Genomic DNA, 27,143 nt, shown 5'->3' with positions numbered 1-27,143 from the left:
GACTCACCCACTGGATAAGAACCAAGAATCTACCGTACTCGAGCGATGATGTCAGACGGGTGATCTCTTCTTGTCCAGTATGTGCAGAAATCAAACCAAAATTCAATAAGAACATAGGAACATTAATTAAAGCAACAATGCCACTAGAGCGTTTGGCAATGGATTTCAAGGGACCTTTACCTTCATCTACTAACAACAAATATATTCTTACCATAGTTGACGAATTCTCCAGATTTCCCTTTGCATATGCATGCCCTGACGCCAGTACACAGACAGTAATAAAGCATCTTACTGAACTATTTTCAGTTTTTGGCATGCCCGCAATGGTGCACACAGATCAAGGTGCTGCATTTATGTCCAAAGAATTTAAAGACTTTCTACACTCAAAAGGCGTCACTACCAGTCGATCTTCACCCTATAACCCTCAGGGTAATGGTCAAGTTGAGAGACAAAATGGCATTCTTTGGCAAACCATTCGCCTGGCTCTGAAAACCAAAAATCTACCTTTATCTATGTGGGAAGAAGTAATGACACAAGCACTTCATAGCATTCGATCGTTGCTCTGCACAGCAACAAACACCACACCCCATGAACGTATATTTAATCATCCACGTCGCTCATCTTTCGGGCAGTCCATGCCATCTTGGCTGCAACATTCTAGAAAAGGATTGCTAAAAAAATTCAATCGTACTAGTAAATACGATCCTCTGGTGGAAGAAGTGGATATCTTGGAAGCGAACCCATTCTATACTTCTGTACGATTACCAAATGGTAGAGAGTTAACAGTTTCAAACCGTCATCTCGCACCCACAGGGGGAAAGCGACATAATAGAAGTAGATCAGGCGGAACAACAGGCAGAGCCTGAAGGGCAGGACGAGCTACCGCAAGAACTACCAGCTTCGGATGTCCCTGCACCGCCGCCTAGCGACCCGGCGACCCCCCCGCGACGTTCTGAGCGGGCCCGAAGGCCTCCTACTTATCTGCAAGACTTTTATACGCCGGGAAGAATGTAGTGTATTAAAACTAAATACCTACAGTGTCTATTGCATACTGTCACTATATTAATGTCATGCTGTTTTTCGGTAAATAAAGCCTACAATAAAGACGGGCTCATTCATTACAACACTTACACTAGGACACTCACAAACAAATCTAAATAACTACAGGATAACAACAGCGGTTCTAGCACGAAAAAACTCCGAAATACTAAAACCGAAAACACAACGCTTGCTACCACCATAAACGCTGACAGCAGACTCGTGAACGAAATTCCAACTTCCCCTTAAACTTTATGCCAAGTGCTTGGCAAGTGAAATGTCACTGTCATGTCAGGCAAACGTGTTTTTTTTTGACAGTTCGAGTTCGAGGTAGATTGCTGTACTGTTTTGTACCGCAGTTTGAATAATTTTTAAAATACTGTTTTTTCAGTAAATTTACTGGTTACATCGTCAAACATATGTGAAGATGGGAAAGAAAAACAAGGACACCTTAGGTCGCGCACTTATCAAAGACAGATTTTCCAAGAATCGTCACAAGAAACATGTCGAAGACAACACAATGGTAACTGGATTATTTTTCTTGTTATTTCCGTGTTTTAAAGTTTATGTTGAGCATAAGATGTGCCAGATGTGTGTGTATAAGATGTGTTGCATTAGTTAACTGAACTTTTCATTTAATTTTCAATGAAATATTAAACAACTTGTGAGAAATAATTACTGTAAGTCATGGAAACTAACCTACTCATCAATATGTTCGGTTTGTGATAGAAATCTAACTGTCCTCTGGGTCTACAGTAGGTACTCGAGTACAAAATAGTACACTTGATTGAAGGTTTTTTTTTATTTTAGTTTTCAGTAGTGAATTTTAACATTAGGTATCTATAAGGCATGCTGCATGAAAGCATCCAAATGGATTTGTATGCCACAAGGCGCCATATAGTGATACAAATAATAATGTAACAACCTGTAATTTACCTATGTTGGACAAATAAATTTAGTTATTGTTTGTTTATATACTTATTTTGTTTTATCATTAATTTATTATAAGAAAGAAAAAGCCATAATAATAAGAGGCCATAGTAATAATTTGTCAATTTTAAAAACTGTTTGCTGATGATGCACTTATCACATGTTTGGAGAATATAAACAGATGGCTTGGAAATGAGACGTCATTTGCTTTAATTTAACTTGGGCATCTAATTTCACATAATTGTACAATATTTCAACACTTTATATTGGTCAGTCATTACTGCACTAAAAAAGCTAAGCTGTTGGTTCTCCTAAATAAATAAATAAATAAACAAGTAACTAATAGTTATTTGTGCAACAAGAGAGCAAAGTTGTTTTTTGTTGCGAGTGTTGATTTTGAATCCCGAGTAAGCGAAGGATTCTATAATTGAATCACGAGCGTGAGTGAGTGATTCTAGGTTAGAATCCTGAGATCAGCAAGGGATTGAAATACACGAGATGCAAAAAAACTTTGGTCTCGTGTGACACATACAATTTTTCACCTCAGCAGTGAGAACACAATTTAAATGTAACATAAGAATAAAACCACATATACCTACCTGTTTACAAAACAAACACATTTTTTTAAAATAGAATCCGATTATTATCAAATTAATTACATTTAAAACCATTAAAAGAGTCCAGTAGCTACAATACAAATCGCATACTCATAACATGCAATCTTAACTTCTTGTACTAATGTCACACTTATTTTTTAATACTGTAAAAAGCCTCATCTCGGGGTAATTGAAAAGGTTGAACAATTAAACCTTTAAATATGATTTTTATTAAGATTTCTATTACATAAACATAAATAGATTTGTTAAAAAATCATTCAATTTAACAAATAATAATTATACTGTAGAGGCAGTATACGGATTTTTTTTTTAATAAAAAAAAACAAGAGAAGCGGCTTTCGTGCAACGAGGTTGCATACTTTATTAAAAGATCGGGAAAATTTACATTTTGGAAATATTTCGATATATTTTTAATACCAAAAATTTAATTTAAGTTTGTAATCAACAAATTTGATCCTATCTCTTGCTTTTTTCGAGTTGAAGTGAAATGACAGATCAAAGTAAAGTTCAAATATTTGGAATTCAGTGAGTAGACCCAACACTGTACTCAGCATTTAAAAAAAATAATTAAAAAGTTACTTTGTCTCACGGAGTGAGCAAAATGCGATTTTGCTCACTGATTTCTCATAGCAAAACCTGCCTGTTTGAGCTGCTGAGGTGAAAATAAAATTTTCTATGTGAAACTTGTCTTATCACATGATTTTAAACTGTAACAATAAATTTTTAACAAAAAACTCAGCAACAATAAATTTAAAAAATCAAAAAACCCGACTGCCTTAAAAAATACTAAAAAGAAGAAACAAGTCTAGTGGTCTAGAACTTTGTTAAGTAGCTAACTTAAAGTTCAACAGTCAGGACCCATTAGGTACTAAGAATTTTTGACCTGATCATGATTTGAATGGGTCCAGACTTGTTTCTTCTTTTTAGTATTTTTTATGGCAGTCGAGTTTTTTGATTTTTTAAATTTGTTGTTTTATTTCACACTTTATGTGCAAATGGTAGATTAAAACTATTATAACCCATAAATATTTAGAATGAGGTAATTATTAGCTTTCATTTGATACCTCATAATAGCTGTCCAGCCATTTAGGCTGCAGCGAAGAGAGGACCAAAGAAATGGACATAATAATATTGTTATTAAATAAATTCTTCTAAATCAAATTTAATCACATGACTTCTATATAGTTTTGAAATCTCTTTTTAAATCTTTTCATTTTAATACCCTACTGGATAAGTTAGACTAAAAAAAAAATTAATACTCATAATTTGGCGCCAAAAATCTGCCATTTTGATTTTTTAAGAATTTCATGTACATACCCAGTGTCACTCGCGTCATCAAGATGAATGACGTTTTATTTATCAAAATCGGTTCAGCCGTTGAGTAGTTATGAGAGGACACAGGAATAGACATACATACATACAGGTCAAACACATAACCCTCCTTCTTCACAGTCGGGTAAAAATACACCAAGTCACACTTGATTTGATAGTAAAAAAACTCAAGCCATTTTGAATTTTAAGCATTTTTGTCATCATGACATCGAGTCTTCCAATGAGGCTGGCATAATCACACAGGTGCACTTAAAAAAAAGCATTGTTGTTAGCTGTTATGTCTGTTCGAAAAGTAAAGCAGTGTTACAGACATAATTCCTCAGATGTCTTACAAATACCTATATGTATACCTACCTACCTACGGCTGATCGCCCAAACTAGACGCAAAGAGTTATTGAGTTGCGAAAAACAGCTCACTTTTGCCTATAACCTGTACATTTACATACATTTTCAGTTACACACAACAGAGATTAACGATGGCTACGATTGGGGTCGGTTAAACCTTCAATCTGTGACTGCAGAGTCGTCACTCCAGGAGTTCTTGTCAACGGCAGAGTTAGCGCAGCGAGAGTTTACTGCAGAGAAGATGAACTTGAGATATGTGAAGTCTGTGCCGAGTGAAGTTGAGATTGCAACGTCACAGCCTGACTTTAGTGAGCCACTGACAGTTCCGAGAAGGTGGGATTGCTAGCTTTCTAAAATTTTAGAAGCCTTTATTTAACTTTCATTGTTTGTTTGTATGTTTGGTAAGGCTAAAATCTTGAAAGTCAAATTTTATTTACTTCTAGTGATCAGATTGACTTGTAGTAAAAAACTTGCATTCAAATTTAATTTTTAAAAAAACTTATTCTTTTTGGTGTTTCTAATATTGACAAAGTTAATTTCAGAAATAAGAATTTCGGTTCCTAGTTTTTAGAAATAACACAGTGGTTCGTCATAAATCTCTAAATTTAAGTCTTTCTACATAAATGTGTAGGCATAAGGCCTCACTCAATGCCGGGCTGGCACTGAAAAGTTAAAAAGTAATTTCATTCATTTAATTTATTTATTACCTTTAATGAGCTCCTGCGCCCAGTTTCTCGAATCGTTTTAGTCTAATAATATTAGTGTTTTGTCTCATTTTCTCTTTCTCATACAATTTATAAGACAAAACACTAATATTATTAGACTAAAATGATTCAAGAAACTGGGCCCTGGTCTCTGTGCCATTAAAATTACAAGTGCTACATGGCTACATATTAACATAATTCATAACTTTCTCATACAAAAAGTGACAATTATGTGGAACTAGCTTTTGCCCACGGATTCGCCCGCGTGGAATTCGGTTATCGCGTGCATTCTCTGGCCCATAAACTCTGTATGTCCAAAATCACGTCGACCGACGGGACCGTTTCGACTTGAAAGACGGACAAACATACACACATCAAAGACACACATACTATCGCATGTATAGTATGTATGTATAGTAGCATTTGTAACCTTTGAGGTACGGGCATTTTCACAAAAAAGTGTACTCTTTCTTTTTCTATTGGGCTGGTTTATTTCGACACTTACCATCTGTCACGATCATGGACTGAAACATCTATAGGTGCTCAAAGGAATCACAGTCTAGATCCCATGGCAAATATGTCTGACAAATTCCAGACCCACATGGGAAGGTGAGACAGCGGAAGAGCAGCTGCAGCGCGAGCGGGATGCCTTCTTGGAGTGGCGTCGCCACCTTAACGAGTTGCAAGCCAAGCTGGGTGCTGCGGTGACCCCATACGAACGGAACCTCGAGCTGTGGAGGCAGCTATGGCGGACCCTGGAGAAGTCTGATGTTGTGCTGATACTGCTGGATGCTAGGAATCCTCTGCTGTTTAGGTATTGTTTGTTTCTTTAATCTTAAGATGTATACCCTGGTGTCTCCAACATAGGTTCAGCATCAAAAGTACTAGCTGCATACTTTCGTACTTTGTTTCACAGCCACATACTTAACATGCTTAACACCATACAAGTTTGACACGTGTTTTTTTATTTTTTATTTGACTGGATGGCAAACGAGCAAGTGGGTCTCCTGATGGTAAGAGATCACCACCGCCCATAAACGTCTGCAACACCAGGGGTATTGCAGATGCATTGTCAACCTAGAGGCCTAAGATGGGATACCTCAAGTGCCAGTAATTTCACCGGCTGTCTTACTCTCCACGCCGAAACACAACAGTGCAAGCACTGCTGCTTCACGGCAGGATTCGCCTTCGCGGCTTAGCGAGCAAGATGGTGGTAGCACTCCGGGCGGACCTTGCACAAGGTCCTACCACCTGCAATGTATTAGCGCATAGCAACGATAGAGTAAAATACTAGACTACTTTTGATGCTGACTATCTTTCCTGCCACTTGGCATCATGAAGCCTTATGAAGTGACTACAGTTTAGTCAAATACTTTAAAATATTTTTTATATTACTTTTATTTACCTACAGGTGCACTGATCTTGAAAAGTATGCTGCAGAACAAAATTGTAAATGTATACTGTTATTGAACAAGGCCGATCTGACCACTGAATATGAACGGAAAACTTGGGCAGAGTACTTTAGCAAAGAGGTAAGTACCTTATTTTTTTTTATGTGATCAAATATTTCTTGGGAGTATACACTTATTTGCGAAATGCGAATAAACGTTTTCTATTTCTATTTCATTTAAAGAAAAACAGGATTTATTTAAAAACTAGCTTTTGCCCGCGGCTTCGCCCGCGTGGAATTCGGTTATCGCGCGCTGCTCCCTCGGGAACTGCATTTTTCCGGGATAAAAAGTAGCCTATCTCACTCTCTGGCCATAAACTATCTATATGCCAAAAATCACGTTGATCCGTCGCTCCATTTCGACGTGAAAGACGGAGAAACATATATACAAACACACAAACACACACTTTCACATTTATATTATTATATGGATTTAAAATTCAATATCATACAAAATAAATAAACTATTTGTGGTGTACAATAAAGATTTCATCGTATTGTATTGAATTATATTGCATAGATACTCTATTTAATTTAATGTGTTGGGCCTTGGGCGGTAAAAAATGTTTATTTCTTAAAGAAAATAATTGCTATTCTTTAAAAATACAAATCTATTTAAAAAGTAGCTGTTGGCTGCGGCTTTTACAAATTTTCTTTCATAAAAAACACAACAAAAAAGAATTAGCGAAATCGGTCCAGTCATTCCCGTGTTTTGCGCATAGCAACACATTTAACGATTATTTTTTATTTATATAGATGGATGATTTAAAATGTGCAAAGCTTCACGCAAAAATGGAATCTCACTAAATAAATTTCGTTTCAGAATGTTCCCATAATATTTTTCTCGGCTGCTAAAGAAACAAATAAGGAAAGAAAAATATCGGAAGAGAGTGATACAATAAAACAAAATAAAATCGATTCGGACACAGAATCAGCTGATTCAGAAGAAGAAGTAGATCAAAAAGAAGCTTTACAAAGCACAGAAGAGGATATAGAACTATTCAAGCGACAAATCAAAGATCTGGACACTGCTGTTTCTAACACTGCTGACAGATTGAATAAAATCCAAGATACATTAGATGCTGTCCTAGAAAATTTAAGACTGGGTAAACCAATAATATTAGAAAATGAAAATGATGTAAAGAAATCAGAAAAAATTGAAGATGTTGATAATGTGGATAATTCTCATGAGATCTTTGATAGAAATAGATTGTTGGAAGTCCTTAAAAACCAGAAGTTAAGCAATCTGAAGAATCCGCCTAGAGTTACTGTGGGGATGATCGGTTATCCCAATGTAGGGAAATCAAGTACTGTCAACGTTCTTATGCAAGTCAAGAAGGTAATTACGATATTATGTGGCATTTCTCTATCATTAATTTGGTCACTTACCTAAATCACACCTTTTACCCTGTAACATCATATCTCAAGTTAGAATTTGATTTTGATTTGATGACTCAGACAGTGATCAATAATGAATTCATGATAAAGATTTTAAAGTTGAAAATTGAATCCCAGCCCCAAATTTTACAGCTGCCTTTGACCATCTAATATTGGTCCTTCAGTTGCGTCCTGTCCCTGACATCTGACGTAATTACTAAGGATGGGCAGAATATTCGTTTTATATTCGGTATTCGGCATATTCGGCAGGTTTACTGATTATTCGTATTCGGCCGAATATTCGGCTAAATCACCGAATGTTCGGCAAAGTGGTACTCAAACTTTTTACTGTATTGAGCCATGTATGAGTTGGTCTTAAATGTGTTATTTTTATGAGGTACAGCGAGGCTTTATGATATGTTAAAAGAAACTCATTAAAATAGACTTTTGAAATAAGTAATTCCCAAAATAAACGCACGTGTTGAAGGTTTACTCTTTACTAGATGATGCAATAACAACATGATAAGTACAGCGGGGGTAGCGGGCGGGAGGGTAAGGCTTCCATCCGCGCGCTTTTCGTAAAGAAGTTCAGACTTGTATCGTTTACGTAAAGGAATCAATTATGCCGAATATTCGTATTCTCTAGTAATTACAGATTAAGGGGTTGCTCTTCCATACAAACCTACGGACACCCCGCATAGCTTCCACGGACATGTTTTCTTAGAGGATTTTTGAGAATAGTAAATTATGGATATGCTCTTCAAGCAAAATCCAAAAAAAAGTAACTTTATTGCATCAAAAGTGCAGCGTGATGCAGTAAATTTTGATGCATTTTACCATTGTATGAGTACAACTGACAGTGTTCGCAGCGAGCATGTAGTGACATCTTATATGGGTGCGTGAGTCAGTGTCACAAAATCAAACTATTGTAAATAGGTATCGACTATTTCGTGTGGTCACGTGACCATCACCTTTGGCTCAGATAATACGACAACTAAATGAAGAAAGCATGAGATCACTGAGAGATCAAGTTCAAGTTTCTGAGTCTAGTATCTACTTTTTTGTTTTTAAATCTGTTATTTTCGGAAGTTGAAACGCCTAAACTATTATTTCTGATTAATGCAAGGAGGCAAACTGTAAGTAAGACAAAAATAGGTAAGTTACTTTTAAAATTGTCATTTAAAATAATAATTATTTAAGTAAAAGCCCCAGTCCTCGGCAAAAATTATAACATTGCATACTTTACATACATTATAATGCGGTGCTTCGATCTAGGACAAGTGGTTTAAATTCAACATACAAATTCTGAACAGATATTAGTTATTTACTCTTACGTAGACAGTAGCGCCACTAATTTATATAAAGCATATTTATTCTCACAATAAAAGGTGCTAGGTGTAATCACTAAACTAATTAGTTAAAAAATAAGGTCTACATTCAACATACATTGCATGTGTATGTATGAATATCAAGTTTTACAGTGAGGCTCAAATAAATTCCTACATATCACGGCATTTTTACGGCCGCTAAATCTAGGCTCGGTGAATAAAAAGGTTTTCACAATCGAAGTAGTTTTCGTACCTTTTTTATTATTATAACTGGCTAGATAAGTAAAATTTAAACGTCATTATAATACATTTTTGTCACAACGTCAAGTCAATGAGATTGATATTCAAAAGCAATTATGTTTGAATAATTATGGTTTGAACACAAATCAAGAAGTTAAAAAGTTGGCGGACGAGAGGAAATTAGCAAGAGTGCAACTCTTAAACTATTTATGTATGTACGATTTGATGATGAAAAAATTGGATACACGGGTATGTTAATTTTATCATTTTTGTCAGAAACATTAATATTTGTTACAAGAACACCAGAGGCAGGGCTGTAAGAATTTCATTCCTACTGGGTGGCCAAAGTATGGCTTATCGTGTGTACCAAACTTGTGGTCTGCAGCAACCTACTACGAAAACATACCAAATTTCCCTAACTCTTAGTAGCGTCGTGAACATTTTCACTCCATAGAAGTAAGTCGCTTCCCACCGTCTGTCTGCATATGTACGAGTATGTATAGTATGTACTCTATTATGAAGTGATTCAAGATTTATTATTTTATTTATAAGTGTGAGAAACGGCAGGGGTTATGGTTTTGGAGCGTATGTATGGGCATTTCTTTCGCACGCTATGCAACAAGGCGAAGGCAAGGAAAATAAGTCTTTGTTAGGAGTGACACAAGTTGTTAATTTTATGCGTACATGTCTTTCCGTCGGCTCATCCGTCCGTCCGTCTGTTGATCTGTCCATATGTCTGTCCGTCTGTCTGTGTATCTGTGTTTCGAAGTGAACACTACATCTTAGTCCTATTTTTTTAATGATTGTTTACCAACGCACACACCAAACCTTTTATCCTAAAAAGCTGAAATTTAAGATAAGGAAAAAATACCTACATAAAATTCTACTGGTTCGTAACTATTATTTAGTTTTTAGGATTCCGTACCTAAAAAGTGCCAACGGAACCCTATTGCTAAGACTCCGCTGTCTGTCTGTCTGTCTGTCCGTCCGTCTGTCACAGGGCTCTATCTCTTGAGTTGTAACAGTTAGACACTTGAAATTTTACAGATTATGTATTACTGTGGCCGCTATAGTAAAAAATACTCAAACCAGAATAAAATAAATATTTAAGGGTGGCTCCCATACAACAAACGTGATTGTTTTGCCGTTTTTTGCATGATGTTAATAACGGCAATTTATTAATTATTCACAGAATATTTAGCTGTGTAATTACTTTAAAAATAAATAATTAAATTAAAATAAAACAAATATTTAAGGAGGGCTTCTATACAACAAACTTGTTTTTCTGGCCGTTTTTTTTGCTAATGTCTAATGTTGTATAGATAATGGTACGGAACACCTCGTGCGCGAAACCGACTTGCACTTGGCCAGTTTATTTTTAATACCCAGGGTAGGTATCATGGAATTCAATGTTAAATTTTACAACTCTACCTCTATATCACTAATCTCTGTAAATTTGACATGCAGGCAGAAAGGAATAGCAAAAATCTAAATTCAATATCAGGATATTTTGAAAAAGATAAGTATTGTTCACTAACCGATTTTAATGACGATGATGATGCTGATGATGATGATGATGATGATGATGGTCGTATGTCATCGCTGCCGAATTCTTACTTTATTCAATGAAAGACATGGAGAAACTTTGTCACAAAGACTTAATTCAGATAATTTGATATTACGCTGTCCGTCCGTCTATTTCTATAGGATTACTTAAAACTGAAGCAAACTGAAGTGGCAGTGGGCCGGCCATATCAGCCGAAGAACCGGTAACTGCTAGGGTAAACGAGTAAAAGCCTAGCGTGGCGTGGGACGCCCTCAGACTAGGTGGAGCGATGATCTTCACTGGGTAGCTGACAGTAACTGGATGAGAGTGGCCGAGGATCGTGCTCAGTGGCGTGCAATTGGAGACGCCTCTATGTCCAGTAGTGGGCTAAGATAGGCCGATGATGATGATGATGATGATGACTTAAAATAAGACAATAATCCCACTCATATTATTAATGCGAAAGTTTGTTAGTCTGTTTGTTTATTTCTTTATTACCTTTTCACGTCTAAATCGTTGAACTGATTAGGATGAAATTTGAGATACAGATAGTTTGAGTCCCGTAGAAAAACATAGGGTAGTTTTTTTTAATCACATAATTCCCGCGGAATAACTATAAACGAATTCTACGCGGACAGAGTTGCGTGCAACAGTATGTACATTAGGGAATTTACCTACTGATAGTCTGATTTACGTCCTTATGCTGTAACTAAAAGGCATCGGTCACCTAGGTATCTTATAGTCTGTCTGCTAATACTATTTCTGTATTTATTAATGCACAATTCCTTTCAGATTCAATGATAACTAACTGCATATAACTTTGCCTGGAATTATTATATTGCTGAAGTAGCCTTGGTGCTGTCATGCAATATTCAAGGTGAAGAAAAGAAGAAACGTTTAATGTTGATATGCAAGAAATTTAGGAATATCCGACTGATTAGATTTATTTATTAACGCTGTGTTAAAAAGTTTGTTCTAAATAAATATGATGTACACAACGAAATAAAGTCTTCGTAGGCATCTTTCTTTTAGCGTTCCGTGGGTGGAAATTTTAGTGGAGCTTCTAAAAACAAGAATACCAACAGGTATGTAGTTTTCATTTGTTGAATGAAACTATAGTAATTTCAGATGATGAGATAATAGGGGTACATATATATAAAGTACTATAAAACCGTACAACTTTGACCTTTGATATAACTTTGCCCAAGTTGTAATTTTTTAAAACATCTGAAATAAAACAAAATTGACTGATTTGTGACCACTTTGTGACATGCACATTTCTAAATCATTTTGTATATTTTTTTCCCTGTTGTCACGAATAAATCTTTTCTTTTCCCTCGATATTGGAATATTTCTTTATTCCTGACGGGAGTTACTTCTCCTTTTTAGGGTTCCGTACCCAAAGGGTGCCAACGGGACCCTATTGCTGAGACTCTGCTGTCTGTCTGTCTGTCTGTCTTCTACTGGTTCGTAACTATTATTTAGTTTTTAAGGTTAGGCCAACGGGACCCTATTGCTGAGACTCTGCTGTCTGTCTGTCTGTCTGTCTGTCCATCCGTCTGTCACAGGGCTTTATCTCTTGAACTGTAATAGCTACCCGTGTGATGTCGGGTTAGAATTAGACCTCTCCATTTCTTCCGTGGATGTCGTAAGAGGCGACTGAGGACCGTAGGCCACAGGCTAGCAACCTGTCACTATTGTACCGTTTTTGTCAAACTTAAAACGTAAAATTGCTAAAAGTGGCTCCGAAGCTGTAACGTTTCGTGTGCTTTGCCTACCCCATTTAGGCATACATGTTTGTGTGTACTAGACACTTGAAATGTTGACAGATTATGTAGGTATGATAATGATGATAATGCAGACATGTATATGATGTATATGATGATATTGATGATGATGACGATGATGAAGATGTAAATTATGTAGATGATGATGTAGAAGATGATAATAATGTAGATGGTGATGATGCTGAAAACGATGATGATGATTGGGGCAGAACAAACATGACATGTACCTGTGTATGTTCCTGCGAAATAAATAATTTCTCACCCTGGAGATCGCATAGATCGATATTTACTTGACATCTTATTCCGAAACTTATTTATTATTTTGTCACTAGTAACGTGCTAGCACAAGTCTTTTCGCGATAGTTTTAATCTTCTTCTGCGTGAAACATAAACATTGTAGTAGAAAAATAGTAGAATTATTATATGTTCAATTTTTTTAACAAACGAGTTGGTGTTATGCTCTATGTCACAGGATGACTAAATATTGACTATCCATATCGATAATAATATCACTCATGTTTAGACTTTGCTCATGTCTAGCTTTAGAGACATTCTTGACTGAGCCGGCCGCGATAACTGTAGTAGGTAGTATGGCGTTCTTTTTCGAGTGTCATTGCTACTGAACTGTCAGGTTGCCTTACAGAAGAAAAGGAAACTCGTGTAAAATGACAATCTCGCATACAGATACCCAGAATCAAGAACCAAAATCAGAAGAATTGTATAAGCTCATATATTGATAATTTTTTATTGTGAGCTTACTTTTTTTTAATTATGTGTAACTATTATTACAAATTATATATTTTTAAGCTTCTGGTACCTTGACTTTTGTATTTAGGACTATTGCATGGTAGGTGCACGCGGCTATTAGCTAGTTTTATAAGATCTCCGCTTACAAATTGTATCTTTCGCGTCACTGCTTTCATTATAGTGGCATCATAATAATGTTTGATTTTGAGTTTGCATTACATTATAGGCACTAAGTAAGTATAGAAGTTAGGTTGGTCAAAACTGTCTTATTGGCTGTACATTAATTTTCACCCAATCTAGTGTCCCAAATTTCAAATTTGTCAATTTTCAAAATCACTCAATATGCCTGACTGAAATGTTTTGAATGAAATCTGGGCCATATTGTCCGAAATAAAGGTCTTTACTTATTATTGTAATAGCTGGTTCAGATTTTCGATCACGAACCCATCTGGACCCGGTCATTTGAAAGGCATGGGACCACAGCCAACATATCTAATATAGATGAGATGAGCAGAATTTTGGAGGTCTATCCCCTAATACACTATAAGGATGTACTAGTGGACAGGCCTCTACAGTTGTCAGATCCGAACAGTAATTCACATGGAGTGGGCTATGGCGTTATAGGATGCCGTATACAGCATTACCGAGATATGGAGTGAGATAACGGACACCTACCATTCCAATTTTTCCAATATCATATAAATTGTACTTTTAGTAGACGATGACATGCCGTTCACTAAATGGGCCGCTCAAACTATTGATCCCCCGGAACAACGAGGTGTAGTATAATATAATGCTTCAAAAATGTGTTTCACATACTTTTATTCTGACGTAGAAAGACGTGTAATAGTATGTGATATTTTTGATTGGTTCGATTGCATCGAAATAAATACTTGAATAATTGAGTGGTTTCGGTGTTACCAGGTTCCTTGACCCTTGATGCGTGGCTTTACTGGTACGTCCATGAGGCATATGTGCTATATGACCAGTGATGTAAATAATGGAGTTGTTCTTTCAATAAATAATAAACTTTATTACATACATTATAATAATTATTTTTATTCTTGAACCACATTTAGATATTTTTGATTGACTGGACAGCGGGAATATTTAACTTGTATCACAGTTTATACCTTTTTTTGTTCTCAAAGTATTAGCTGAATCTAATGCCGACGTTGTTCACTAGCTAGCAGACCTGACCCCCTGATCCTGATAATTATTCTCAAACGCTGTCTAATGCGACATACTGCATTTTACTTACCCCAAAGAAAAGATTGTATGGTAGAACTGCAACTGTCACAGGCGGAACGGCAGTGATGGGCCTGGTAATTGCAGCCTGCTCGCGTGCTCGGACAGATGAGAGGAATAGAGCAACAAAATAATTAAAAGAAACTGGAATTAATCAAAATACCACGCACAGGACTTATCACGCTAACACACACGAGTAATATTTACCTCGATGTTTCGGCAACATTACAGTGGCCGTGGTCACGAGTAGACTGAAGTGTGGGGTGTCAAGTCTGCCTAGCAGCGCGAGTCCTTCGAACTACCCGCACTTGGTCATTTTTATTTGTCACCCCACACTTCAGTCTACCCGTGACCACGGCGACTGTAATGTTGCCGAAACGTCGAGGTAAATATTACTCGTGTCTAAAAATATATTGTTTCCAAAATAGTTACTTGATTTATAATGCATAATATTTGGCATGATAATTGGGATATGAATTTACTGTACCAGCGGGAAAATTACAAATTAATTATACCCACTGCCCGGTCAACCAGACTAGTTAGCCGTAGATCCTACAGGCAAAGAGCGCTCAAAAAGTAGCAAAGTAAATACATTCCCTTTTTACTCTTAGTATTTGAGGACATGTATAGTTATTTTCACACCTCTCCTTCAGAAAAGTAACTTTTCCTCCCTGACGAGAGGGAGCAAAGTGCAACTTTTCTGTTCAAGGCTTTTCTAAGTATTTTATTGCAAATGCAATTTTTTGAAGTTGATAATTGTAAAGCCACGCCATTTTCTATGCTTATGCTTATGCTTCTTTAATAATATTAAGAATTTGTTATTTTCAAGTTTCTTAATGCTCGGTGTGAAAAGTTGTATGAGCCACTCGGGAGCAAAAATATTTTCATCTTGGGCGTTAACACTTGAATCCCTCATTACGCTCAGGATTCTACTTTAGAATCCCTCGCTACGCTCAGGATTCTATTGTAGAATCCAGAATGTAGCGAAGGATTCTAAAGTAGAATCCTGAGCGTAATGAGGGATTCAAGTGTTAACGCCCAAGATGAAAATATTTTTGCTCCCGAGTGGCTCATACAACTTTTCACACCGAGCATTAAGAAACTTGAAAATAACAAATTCTGAATATTATTAAAGAAGCATAAGCATAAGCATAGAAAATGGCGTGGCTTTACAATTATCAACTTCAAAAAATTGCATTTGCAATAAAATACTTAGAAAAGCCTTGAACAGAAAAGTTGCACTTTGCTCCCTCTCGTCAGGGAGGAAAAGTTACTTTTCTGAAGGAGAGGTGTGAAATAGTTATTTGTGTCACAAGGGAGCAAAATGGTATAGAAAATGACGTGGCTTTCCAATTATCAACTTAAAAAAATTGTATTTGCAATAAAACACTTAGAAAAGCCTTGAACAGAAAAATTGCACTTTGCTCCCTCTCGGTAGGGAGGAAAAGTTACTTTTCTGAAGGAGAAGTGTGAAAAAAACTATTTGAGCATTTCTAAATAAAGTTTGTACATTTGATTTGCGACTCCTATTTGTGATAAAAAATTGCAGGTATGTAGAGTGAACGATACTGAGTCGTAATAACATAGTCTCTCAAAATGTCCCAATTGGTTTGTATGGAAATTTCCTGTTTTGTTACCAAAACTATGGATTTGCGGTAACAAAAAAGGAACTTTCCATACAAATTAATTGGGACATTTCGGGAGACTATGTTATTTAAACTCAGTGAACGATTCACTCTATCTACCTGCAAATTTTTCCCAAATCGGTGTCGCAAATCAAATGTACAAACTTTTTTAGAAATGCTCATTTTAGCACTGTAGCTTGCTGTGACAAAGTACCAAACTTTTCAGCTACCTATGAGCTTGACTGCTTCGAATTAGGTTTGATGCAACATCTGTCTCCGATGATGACGTGTCAGCTAAACTGAACGTTCCCGTAGTCTGCAAATACGACGGACTATTTGCGGTAGTTCTAGTTCCTTCACAAGACCTTGAAGAAAGAACTGCGTTATTTTTCCGCCTTTGTACCTTTGCAAGAACTGAAGATGCTACTGCGAAAGGAACAAAGACAAAAATAAACGCAGTTTTTCCTTCTAGTCTTGTAAAGGAACTAATGCAAAAAAAACGCAGTAGTTCCATCGCACGAACATCCAAAGGAAGCACTGCCAATAATCCAGTACGCACGACTACAACTCTGCTGGATCGGATAAAAATCCTAGCAGATAATACTTACAATAGGTAGTTATATGATACGAATTGACAACTGTTTTCGAGTCGAAGGTAACTAAGGGAGTGTAGATGATTTTGGAACTGCTCGTAGTCTTCGGCTGATTGTGCCAAATCATCGGTTATGATTATCCTAACAAAATCAATTTATAGAGATATGTAGGTACAAAATTAGCACGGGATAGTTTTTTACCGCAATTTGATACCAGTTATCGGCGAGTGGGTGAACTTTTGCTGTTATGTAAGTATTTCGTAAGTATTTATTTATACCTATAAAGGCAAAACATGGCCTAAAAATGCATGAGATTTGGCAAACATACAATTGGAATTATGGAATACTCCTTGAGGATCGCAGAGGTGCAAGAAGTTTTTTTTAATTCGAATACCTACACTACAGAATAGATTTTTTTCTTCAACGGGAGCGAAGCCGCGGGATTAAGCTAGTAATTATATATACGAACTGAGAAATCCAGATGCAGAAGCCTAGATAAACTCTTCGTCAACTCTTTTCATGGTTAGCAACTTATTAATAATTGATATTAGCAGCTTATGATTACTAATTCTCTACCAAAAGTCTTACCACAGAAATTGAGTGATGATGATGATGATAATTAGGGTAGTAAACTCTGTATGCTTTTTATTACCTCTTTTGATAGAAAGAGCTTACACGAAGCACTGTTCATAAAATATTAGGTATGTCTAAAGGCACTGTTACACATGCTCGTTACTAGCATGCTTATAAGAATGCTTATGAGCATGTTCATGGACTGAAGCAAACGCGTTCACACTTGCTTATTACCTTTCCCCCTTCCACCCCGTCTCGAGCTTGCGACTAATAAGCATGCTCGATAGTAGCATGTCCTGTTCACACATGCTACTAGTTAGCATTTGCTCAATAGTAGCATGCTTTCTTGCTACTAAAGAGCATGTGTAACAGTGTCTTAAGGGACTTTGGCCTTACGGATGCCCTTGATAAACTTGATTGCCTGTGCATTTCTGTGCGTGTCGTACAAGGTGACTAAGAGCCCTGGTGGCAGCGCTCTCTATTGCTAACTACGAATTCCAAACTCCAGCTCTGCGGCGTGGAAGGTAAGGACAAACCACCGCACTATTTTCCCAAGAAACTCGTCCTGTACATTTGCTACCGATTTTCAACCGACGACCATGACCACATTAGCAAGAGTAGTAACTACGAAAAGTAACTATAAATATAACCTGAATAATAGCAAGACCATCAACCAAGACAAGAAACCGTGGTCAGAATCTTGGTAATTTCTCAATTTATCGTACACATATTATGAACACTTGAAAGGCGTTTGGCTCGTATTATAATATGCGAACAGTTATCCAAGACCCTGCTTCTAATTATCAATAAAATACCTATAAATTTTATAGGTCGTAGTAAAATTTTCGAGTAAAGTACAGTTGGTAGAAATTTCGTGACTCGATAAAAAAATGTGAATATTACTCGAAGGAGTACCCCGATCGGGTAGCTAAGTGTCGCAATAGACTTTCGCTAGCTGGCGCTGTCTATTTGAGTGTGTGCGTGAGCTCCTAGTGTCCGTATACGGCCGCAATTGACGTTCAAAGTAAAGCACCTCGTTTGCGGCTTTGGCGGAATATTTCATTTCGAGTGTGGGGTCAAAAAATCGGTTACGCTTATGTACTCCCGCCACTAGTTTTTGGTGAAATAATTCTTCATAATTTACGAAAAAACCTGAAAAAAGGAACTATTGATAACAGCGCCATCTAACGGGACATTGCTCATGAGCTAACCAGGAGCAAACCCCTTAAGGCCGTCTTGCAGGAAAAAAATAATCTATATTTAGTAGTTAAGCCTGGCTTAAGCTTGACAGTTCCATACATTTTGACACTACTAAACTGAGCTTAACGCTAACTCGAGATTTATGTGTTTCCAGCAAGTAGCCATTAGTGAATAATCTGTTGCCATAGTACTCGTAACTACCTTACTGAAGTTAACTGGAGCAAATTGAGAAAGCAAGATAAAAACGAACTCATCCCACAAAGTGCGATAGCAAAACATTATTCACTACCTGTACTGTAGCCCGCTTCCTGATTACAATAAGGTAAACGTCCGAGTGCTCGAGGCGCTAATGCCCAATAAATAAATAAATATCACGGAACAATTCACACCAATTGACCTAGTCCCAAAGTAAGCTTAGCAAAGCTTGTGTTATGGGTACTAAGCAACGGATAAATATAATTATATAGATAGATATATACTTAAATACATAGAAAACACCCATGACCCGAGAACAAACATTCGTATTTTTCATACAAATATCTGCCCCGACACGGGAATCGAACCCGGGACCTCAAGCTTCGTAGTCAGGTTCTCTAACCACTAGGCCATCTGGTCGTCACGTGAATGTCACCCTGCTGTCACCTTTACTGCTAATGACAAAACTATAAATGATATTTTTTGGGACACTGACGACCCGTAGGTTTACCTTACATAATTATGAAATATCGAGAGTCAGATATCCAACTTGATTAACTAGATTTGTCCCTCGGCCACTTAAGCCTCCTTTACACACTCCTTTTTTACGTGTGGTGATGTGTCGGATCAGAACGTATTGTTTTCATAAATTTAATAAAAGAGTGTGACAACACATTCCATTCAACAAATTTAAAGGCCTGTTTCACCACTAATCGATAAATTTAATTTGACAGATAAAAGTGATGCTGTCTCCTTCTATTCGGACAAAACAAACAGAGACGGCATCACAGATATCTGTCACATAAAATTGATCAAGGAATGGTGAAACAGGGGGTAAATCTGACTTTTCTAACGCCGCTGTCTTTTGAATGTTCCGTAACCAGTTCACTGTCTTTAGGTGAGCGTGAGTTCAATGCCAGGGCATACGCGGCATATCCAGTCCCTAGTGCTGGACTCTGGGCTGGAGCTGCTGGACTGTCCGGGACTGGTGCTGCCGGCATACGCAGTCGCGCCGGACCTGCTGCTCACTGCCGTGCTGCCCATTGACCAGGTAACACACATCTATCGCAGTTAGGATACAATCTATTTAAATACTTAGGGTTACGGAAGTTCTTCCTTATAGAATGCCAAATGGTTTCGGAACGTTCTGTCCGTTTCTCAAAACATCCGTGCCCAAAAATCCGTTCCCGTCACTAGCTTTTCCTAAATAATCCGTTTCCCGATATAAGTGTTACTCCCAAAACATACGTTTGTCTTGATATCCGTTTCCCAAACACCCGTTGTTAATGCGTAGGTACTCGTATGTGTATTTACAGGGTGTCCACTTTCTGGAAAGTCAGGCAGGGAAAAGTCAGGAAAGCTCAAAGTGGAAAGTCAGGGAAAATGAGGGAAATTTGCTAGAAATCCAAAAAGTCAGGGAAGAACTGACTTTCACATTGTGAAGCATTTTTTTTTCAGGTTTGGAGTGATCTTAATTATGACAAATACATTTTCGGTCATAATTAACTAATATTAGTAACCTATTTTGTTTCTATGATGTGTATTTTTTTTTATTAATAAATTTAAAATAATATATTAGTAATATTGATATTGGCACCATAAAAACAGTCAACGAGTGTTTTTTTATATATTTACGAGGGGGAAAACGAGCATGCGGGTCACCTGATGGTAAGCAATCACCGCCGCCCATGGACACCTGTCAACACGAGGGGTATCACAGGTGCGTTGTCGGTCCTTTGAGAGACTGATAGGCTCGTTTTTTAAAAGATCCCTAAGTTTTTTTTTGGTGTGCAGCGAGTTGCCATCATCGGGTCTACCTAAGTATCTCGGGCAGTAAAAAAAACATATAACCTGCTTTTAAATGTACATGATTGGTCAGGGATATTTAGAAATGTGGTCAGGGAAAGTCAGGGAAAAGTCAGGGTTTTTTTGACACCCTGATTTGTGAAACCTCTTTACAATACGGAAAATGAGAAACGGATCTTATGGCAAATGGATGCTACGAGAAACGGGTCTTATCTTATGGTATAGGACGCTATGAAGCGGGTCTTTTGGGAATATGGGTGTAATGAGAAACAGATCTTTGGCATACGGATGCTACGAGAACGGGTCTTTGGTATACGGACGCTATGAGAAACGGGTCTTTTGGGAATACGGGTGTAATGAGAAACAGATCTTTTGGCATACGGATGCTACGAGAAACGGGTCTTTTGGTATACGGACGCTATGAGAAACGGGTCTTTTGGGAATACGGGTGTAATGAGAAACAGATCTTTTGGCATACGGATGCTACGAGAAACGGGTCTTTTGGTATACGGACGCTATGAGAAACGGGTCTTTTGGAATACGGGTGTAATGAGAAACAGATCTTTTGGCATACGGATGCTACGAGAAACGGGTCTTTTGGTATACGGACGCTATGAGAAACGGGTCTTTTGACATATGGTCGATTGAGGTAACTGTTATTTTGGAATGGGTATTTGGGAAAAGGATGGAACGTTCCGAAACCTCACAAATAAAAAAAAAACCCTGAAATTGTATGAAATTCCGTTACTGTATGTATAGTATTTTAATTTTTTTAATTGAACGTTTTGAATACGATAAGTCAATCCAAACAGCCAATTGTTCGTGAAGATCAAATTCCTTCTAACGATTTTTTCTTAAATTCCTAGGCTGGGATTTAATTTAGCAACTGTTATAATTTTCAATCATTTTCTTTTCTTACAAATAATTTATAATTTGTTATTGGAAGTGTTTATTAAAAATGGTTGTGCTTATTGTAATTGTGTGTATTATTTTCTGCTTGTATTTTTTTTTTGAGAGCAGTTGTCGTGCGTACTCAAACGCTGTGGTGAAATCCCCGTTCCATAATCATTTGGAAAGACGACTTTATAAGGTGCCAGTTCCGAGAGTTAGATCTGCGCTGGCGAGGAGATCTCCGATGTTATCCATCCATTTATATATAATGTAGTCTGTAGGAACGTGGACATAAAGAATTGTTCACGTCTAAGGCGACTTACATGATCAGGAAATGGCTTATGACTCTGTCATATGATCAAACAGAAAACATGCTCGTTTGTTCTTAGGTCTCAGGATACTTATTATACACACTCCACACACATACACACACACACACACACACACACACACACACACACACAACCAACACACACACAACACACATCACACACACACACACACACACATAACATTATGCGCTAACAACTTGACTATTTATTTAATTCTGTAATGTACTACTTAATCAGTTATTTGCCTGTTTAGGCTATCTTAAGCTCTCTTAAAAGCACGCAACTGTAAACTGAGATGTAAACCAACTCATCGGGCCAAGATACGGGCTCAGCCTAGTTTGGGGTCCACTGTATACTACTAAAATGTAATATTGCTTGTGTGTAATAATAAAATTTTCATTTCATTTTCATTTCATTTCATTTTGTAATGACATGAATAAATATTTTCTTCTTTTTTAAAGTATATTTAATTTTTCTCTACATAGATGCGAGCCCACGATGCCGCGATGGCTCGCCTCTGTCAACTGGTCGGTAAACACGTATTCGAAGAAAAATACGGCTTGCTGCTCCCACAAGACGATGCCAACGAGTTGGATTACAAACAAATTCACTGCACATGCTTGTAGTACTTTGGAAACACTGATTATTAAATGTTTATCAAGATACACGACAGCGTGATAGTTTAACGTTATAAAAAATCGAGCCACGCCTTAGTAGTTTTTAACCCCGCCCTCCCCCTTGTCAGCTAAAGTAAGCAAAGTTCGAATCTAATCCGCCCCCTGATTAGGTACAGTTGAGGAAACTTAATCACGTACCAGGGTGGAAGCTACGACTATGTTTCTAACTTGAAGATTCAGCCACATAGTAAATACACTATCTACGCCATAGATCACATAACTTATAGTATCTGTCCACAGTCCTACGGCTGATTACATGCTTACAAAAAAAAAAATAACTCTGGCGTAATCACTAGCCATCCCGTCGTACCCTGTGTCATCAAAAATAAGCTAAAAAAACCGGCCAAGAGCGTGTCGGACACGCCCAAGATTCCGTAGCAATTACGAAGAAATCAAGTTATAATTTTCTAAGGATTTCGTATTGTTTTGAACATGAAACTACCGTGAGACTCACTCATATTAAATATAATGACCGGATAACTCACCCGTCATCGGTCATCGTCATCGGTGTGTGTGAACGTACCTTTACAGAGCGATGTTGTTAGTGTTGTGTGCTACCCTACATTTGACAGTTGTAATGATGATGAAAACGCGGGTAGTTGTGTGCCGGTGTCAGTTTCGTCGGGTAGTCGCGCGAGCAGAGCGGCGGCGCGCAGTGCGCGTGTTGCAGCAGCCGCTGAGTCGCGTTGCTCCGAAGACGAAGGGCTACGGATTAGCCCGGAACATGTCGAGCTAAACTCGATTTAAGACGTGAGTTATCCGGGTTTATATTTAATATTTCGTATTGTGTTCGGAATCTTCCAAGTTTAGGTATATTTTATACCTTAGGCTGCTATTTACTCTTTTTTAAACTACTAACAATTCTCAAGCAATCTTAGCCGTTATAATTTTCCTTGTAAATTTGATATACCTACTTACTACCATCCTGAATTTTTTCAATTTTTCCACCCAACAGTAAATTATAGAGGGGGGGAAGGGCGCTCGATTTGAATAATAATAATTCGTTTTATTATAGGCATAATACACCCATAAATTTTAAAAGAAAAACCCGAAACAAATATTTTATTCCTTTGCCAGTTAACCGAGGCTTCATGACGGCGGCAGGCCAGCCGGACCAGTCCCGCTCAGCGCGGCTCCTATTGAAGGACGCGGCGAGCGGGCGCCTTCGCTGGGCCGCTCTGCCCCCGGGGGCTCCACCGCCGCCTGTCGAGGAGCTTCTAAAGGAGACAAAGAGAAAACCTACGCCACGTGAGCGGCGAGATGTCGTGGTGAGTATATTTAGGTTAGCTTTAGTTTAGACTATAATTTAGTTTAGACTAAAGTTTAATTCAGTTTGTACTGAGTTTAAGTTGACTTTAAACTAGGTTAATTTATAATTAAAGTAGAAACTCGGATCACTCGTTATAAAATAATCGAGATATGTTAGTGTATTTATTTTGACAATTGTTTCAGTGTCTCACGGTAGTTTTAATTCAAAGATTAGGTAAACTAATTTAGACACGAATTCCTGTCCAGCGGTGGTGTAGGGGTTATAGCACGCAGCACGGATTGCTGAGGACCTGGGTTCGATTCCCAGCGCTGGTCTCTTTTTCTGGTTTTTCTGTGCATCCATGTCTCAGTTTGTATTTTCGATATGGTTTCACGGGATACCCGTAAAAGTAACAAATTTGGAGTTGAAATAAAAAATACAAAAAGACTCCAAATCACCAATCATAATTTGATTGCTTAGTAGTAAACTTAATTTAAGCATTTGAAGTAAATTAAATAAGAATCAGTGGCATAGCGCCGGAATAACTGCATTCTTACCGGGTTGCCTAAATGTATGGCAGCGGTTTGTATAATAATTGCGAGGTGTATCATCTGAAAACATCTAACTCACGCTGCTGGTTAGTACAAATCAGATTTTAGCTTTGATTATGTACATTTAAGATTTATAGCTCAGCTAAGATGTATATTAGATTTAGTTAAGAATAATTTATTTTTTTACTTTCGATTGAGCTAAATTAGTTTAAAAAGGATTCTGTACCACTGGGGGCTCTCCACCGCCGAAGGACATCCTTGAAGCACACAAAATCACACCGCAGTAGATATGACATGTTGTAGTGAGTAGATTTAGGGTTACTTTAGTTTAGACGTATATTAGTTTTAGTGTAGACTAAATTTAACTAAGTATTGTTAGTTAAGACTATTGTCATTTTTATATTGATTTTTCTTTACAGGGTTGGGTGAGCAAGTCGGCTGAAATCGATAAGGCATTTTTTGCCAAGAACAAGAGCTCTGCACATGTTAAAGGGAAACCTATCATGGGGTAAGCAACGCTTTTATTCTTTTTGCAATGTTTGTTTGTGCGGTTATTGAGATCAATTTTATTCACTTGTTATCGGTGTCACTTGAAAGGGCCATGGGCAGAAATGTCTCCCACCAATAGAAACGAAACATGTGTCACATTTAATAGATCTTGCAACCTAATGATTTTAAGGTTCCGGAGCCAAAGTGGCAAAAACGGAACCCTTATAGTTTCGCCATGTCTGTATGTCTGTCTGTGTCTTTCTGTCTGTCCGACCGTCCGCGGCTTTGCTCAGACACTATCAATGCTGGAAAGCTGTAATTTTGCACGGATATATATGTAAACTATGCCGACAAAACTTATACAATAAAAAATTAAAATAAAATTTTATTTAGGGTTAACCTCCCATAGACTTAAAGTGGGGGTGATTTTTTTTTCTGATCCAACCCTTTAGTGTGGGATATCGTTGGATAGGTATTTTAAAACCATTAGGGGTTTGCTAAGACAATTTTTCGATTCATTGATTTTTTTGCGAAATATTCAACTTGAAATTGCAAATTTTCATTAAAATTGAGCGTCCCCCCCTATAAAATCTAAACCGGTGGGTGGAAAAATTTGAAAAAATTCAGGATGGTAGTAAGTATATCAAACATTCAAGGAAAACTATAACGGCTAAGTTTGCTTGAGAATTATTAGTAGTTTATGAGTTAATAGCAGCCTAAGGTTTAAAATATACCTAAACTTGGAAGATTCCGTATAAAATACGTAATCCTTAGAAAAATATTACTTAAATTTTTTCCTAATGGCTACGGAACCATATTTTGGCGTGTCCGACACGCTCTTGGCCGTTTTTTACTATGACGAGGATCACCTTATGAATGGGTTTTCTGATTTCATTGAAAGTTACAGGAATAATAGGTAAAACTAAAACTAAAACCCCATACATAGGGCGATCCTCGTCATAGTAAAAAATCATCAGGATGCCAAGATCTATTAAATGAGACATGTTTCGTTTCTATTGGTGGATGGGGACAGTGCCCAAACAATTTGCCCATTGTCCCTTGGGACAGATATTCAGCTTGGGTGAAAAGATAGGTGCTAAGGCTCGGATACCGGTTAAATTTCCAAACCGTTATCATGTACTTGGCGCAAAACCTTTTCCGTTATTTTTTGAACCGGTTTTTAAGGGAAATAATTTCATCAAATTCTTGTCAGATTAACCGGTTTAGAACAATAAAAACCGGTTTTCCGGCGCAGGATAAACGTCGCGCCCGCCGCCGGCCGGCCAGCTTTCACTCGTCGAATAAACCGGTTTATTTTAGGTTATAGTTAAGTGCTTAAAAACGTTCGCGTTCTTATGAAATTTCGGCGAGTTAACCGAAATAAACCGTAGTTACCGCTATTTTATAAACCGGTTCCGAGCCTTGATAGGTACAGTCAACAAGAAGAAGTCGGTAAAAAGCTGGCTGGTTTTAAAAAAACCTATTTATATTTTTATTACAAGCAGTGATACTAAAATATAGACGGGCACGGATATATAACGGGTTATTTGCTTGCCGTCTACTTTGACCAAAATATTTTAGTTTGAGGATGGACCGCATACTACTCAAAACGAAAAGGCTAAAAATAAAACGTATTGAGCTTTAGACTTGAACCGTCGCAAGTAATTACCACTTCTTTCTGTCAATCATTAAAATATCAGTAGAAGTAAGATGGTTCACGCGATTGTAATTGCGAATGCATTAAACAATATGGCCTCTGGATACTAGCCAGCTGTTGCAAAGTTTGACTTTACGATGGGGGTTAACGATCGTGAAAATTGGCCTAGAAGTGAATACGGATGTGCTAATTTGCTTAGAATACTCTAGGGTGTAATAGTCTACCTTATTTATTTATATTTAGCGATTTAACGCGCGGGAACACAGATAATTTGAGTGGTTGGCCTGCTGAAGAAGCTAAAGAGAATCCTACTTTTGAAATGGCATGTAAAGGTTAAATTCTTTTGTGTCACGAATCCTACGTTTCAAATCAGTTGGAAAGGCGTAAGAAATGATTTACAGTCAAGTGTAAAAATATGAACTTATTCAGATTCAAAAGTAAGTACCACAGACTCTTATTCCGACGCAAATAAGGCCGTAGTAACATCTTTTTGAGTGGTTCGAATAGATACTTATTTTTGCACTTGACTGTACCTACAACTTTTATACGTTATATTTTTTTTTTTTAGCAATACGCTAAGCCCAAGTTAAGCTATCTACGTACCAAATTCCATGCA

At 37.4% G+C, this 27,143-nt stretch overlaps 1 protein-coding gene across 1 annotated transcript; it reads left to right on the top strand.

The window, feature by feature from the left end:
- The first annotated feature begins 1,345 nt into the window (after positions 1–1,345).
- LOC141430063 (large subunit GTPase 1 homolog) lies at positions 1,346–24,893 on the top strand. The gene is given in 10 exon segments (XM_074090607.1): positions 1,346–1,561; positions 4,372–4,595; positions 5,562–5,780; positions 6,378–6,498; positions 7,240–7,755; positions 19,774–19,926; positions 22,390–22,511; positions 22,513–22,526; positions 23,659–23,849; positions 24,801–24,893. Coding segments are annotated over 10 exon segments (1,749 nt in total). The 5' UTR covers positions 1,346–1,465.
- The last annotated feature ends 2,250 nt before the right edge of the window (positions 24,894–27,143 follow it).

Source organism: Choristoneura fumiferana, chromosome 8, assembly GCF_025370935.1.
Source record: "Choristoneura fumiferana chromosome 8, NRCan_CFum_1, whole genome shotgun sequence".
Classification (NCBI taxonomy): Eukaryota; Metazoa; Arthropoda; class Insecta; order Lepidoptera; family Tortricidae; genus Choristoneura; species Choristoneura fumiferana.
This window is presented reverse-complemented; position numbering and strand designations above follow the sequence as displayed.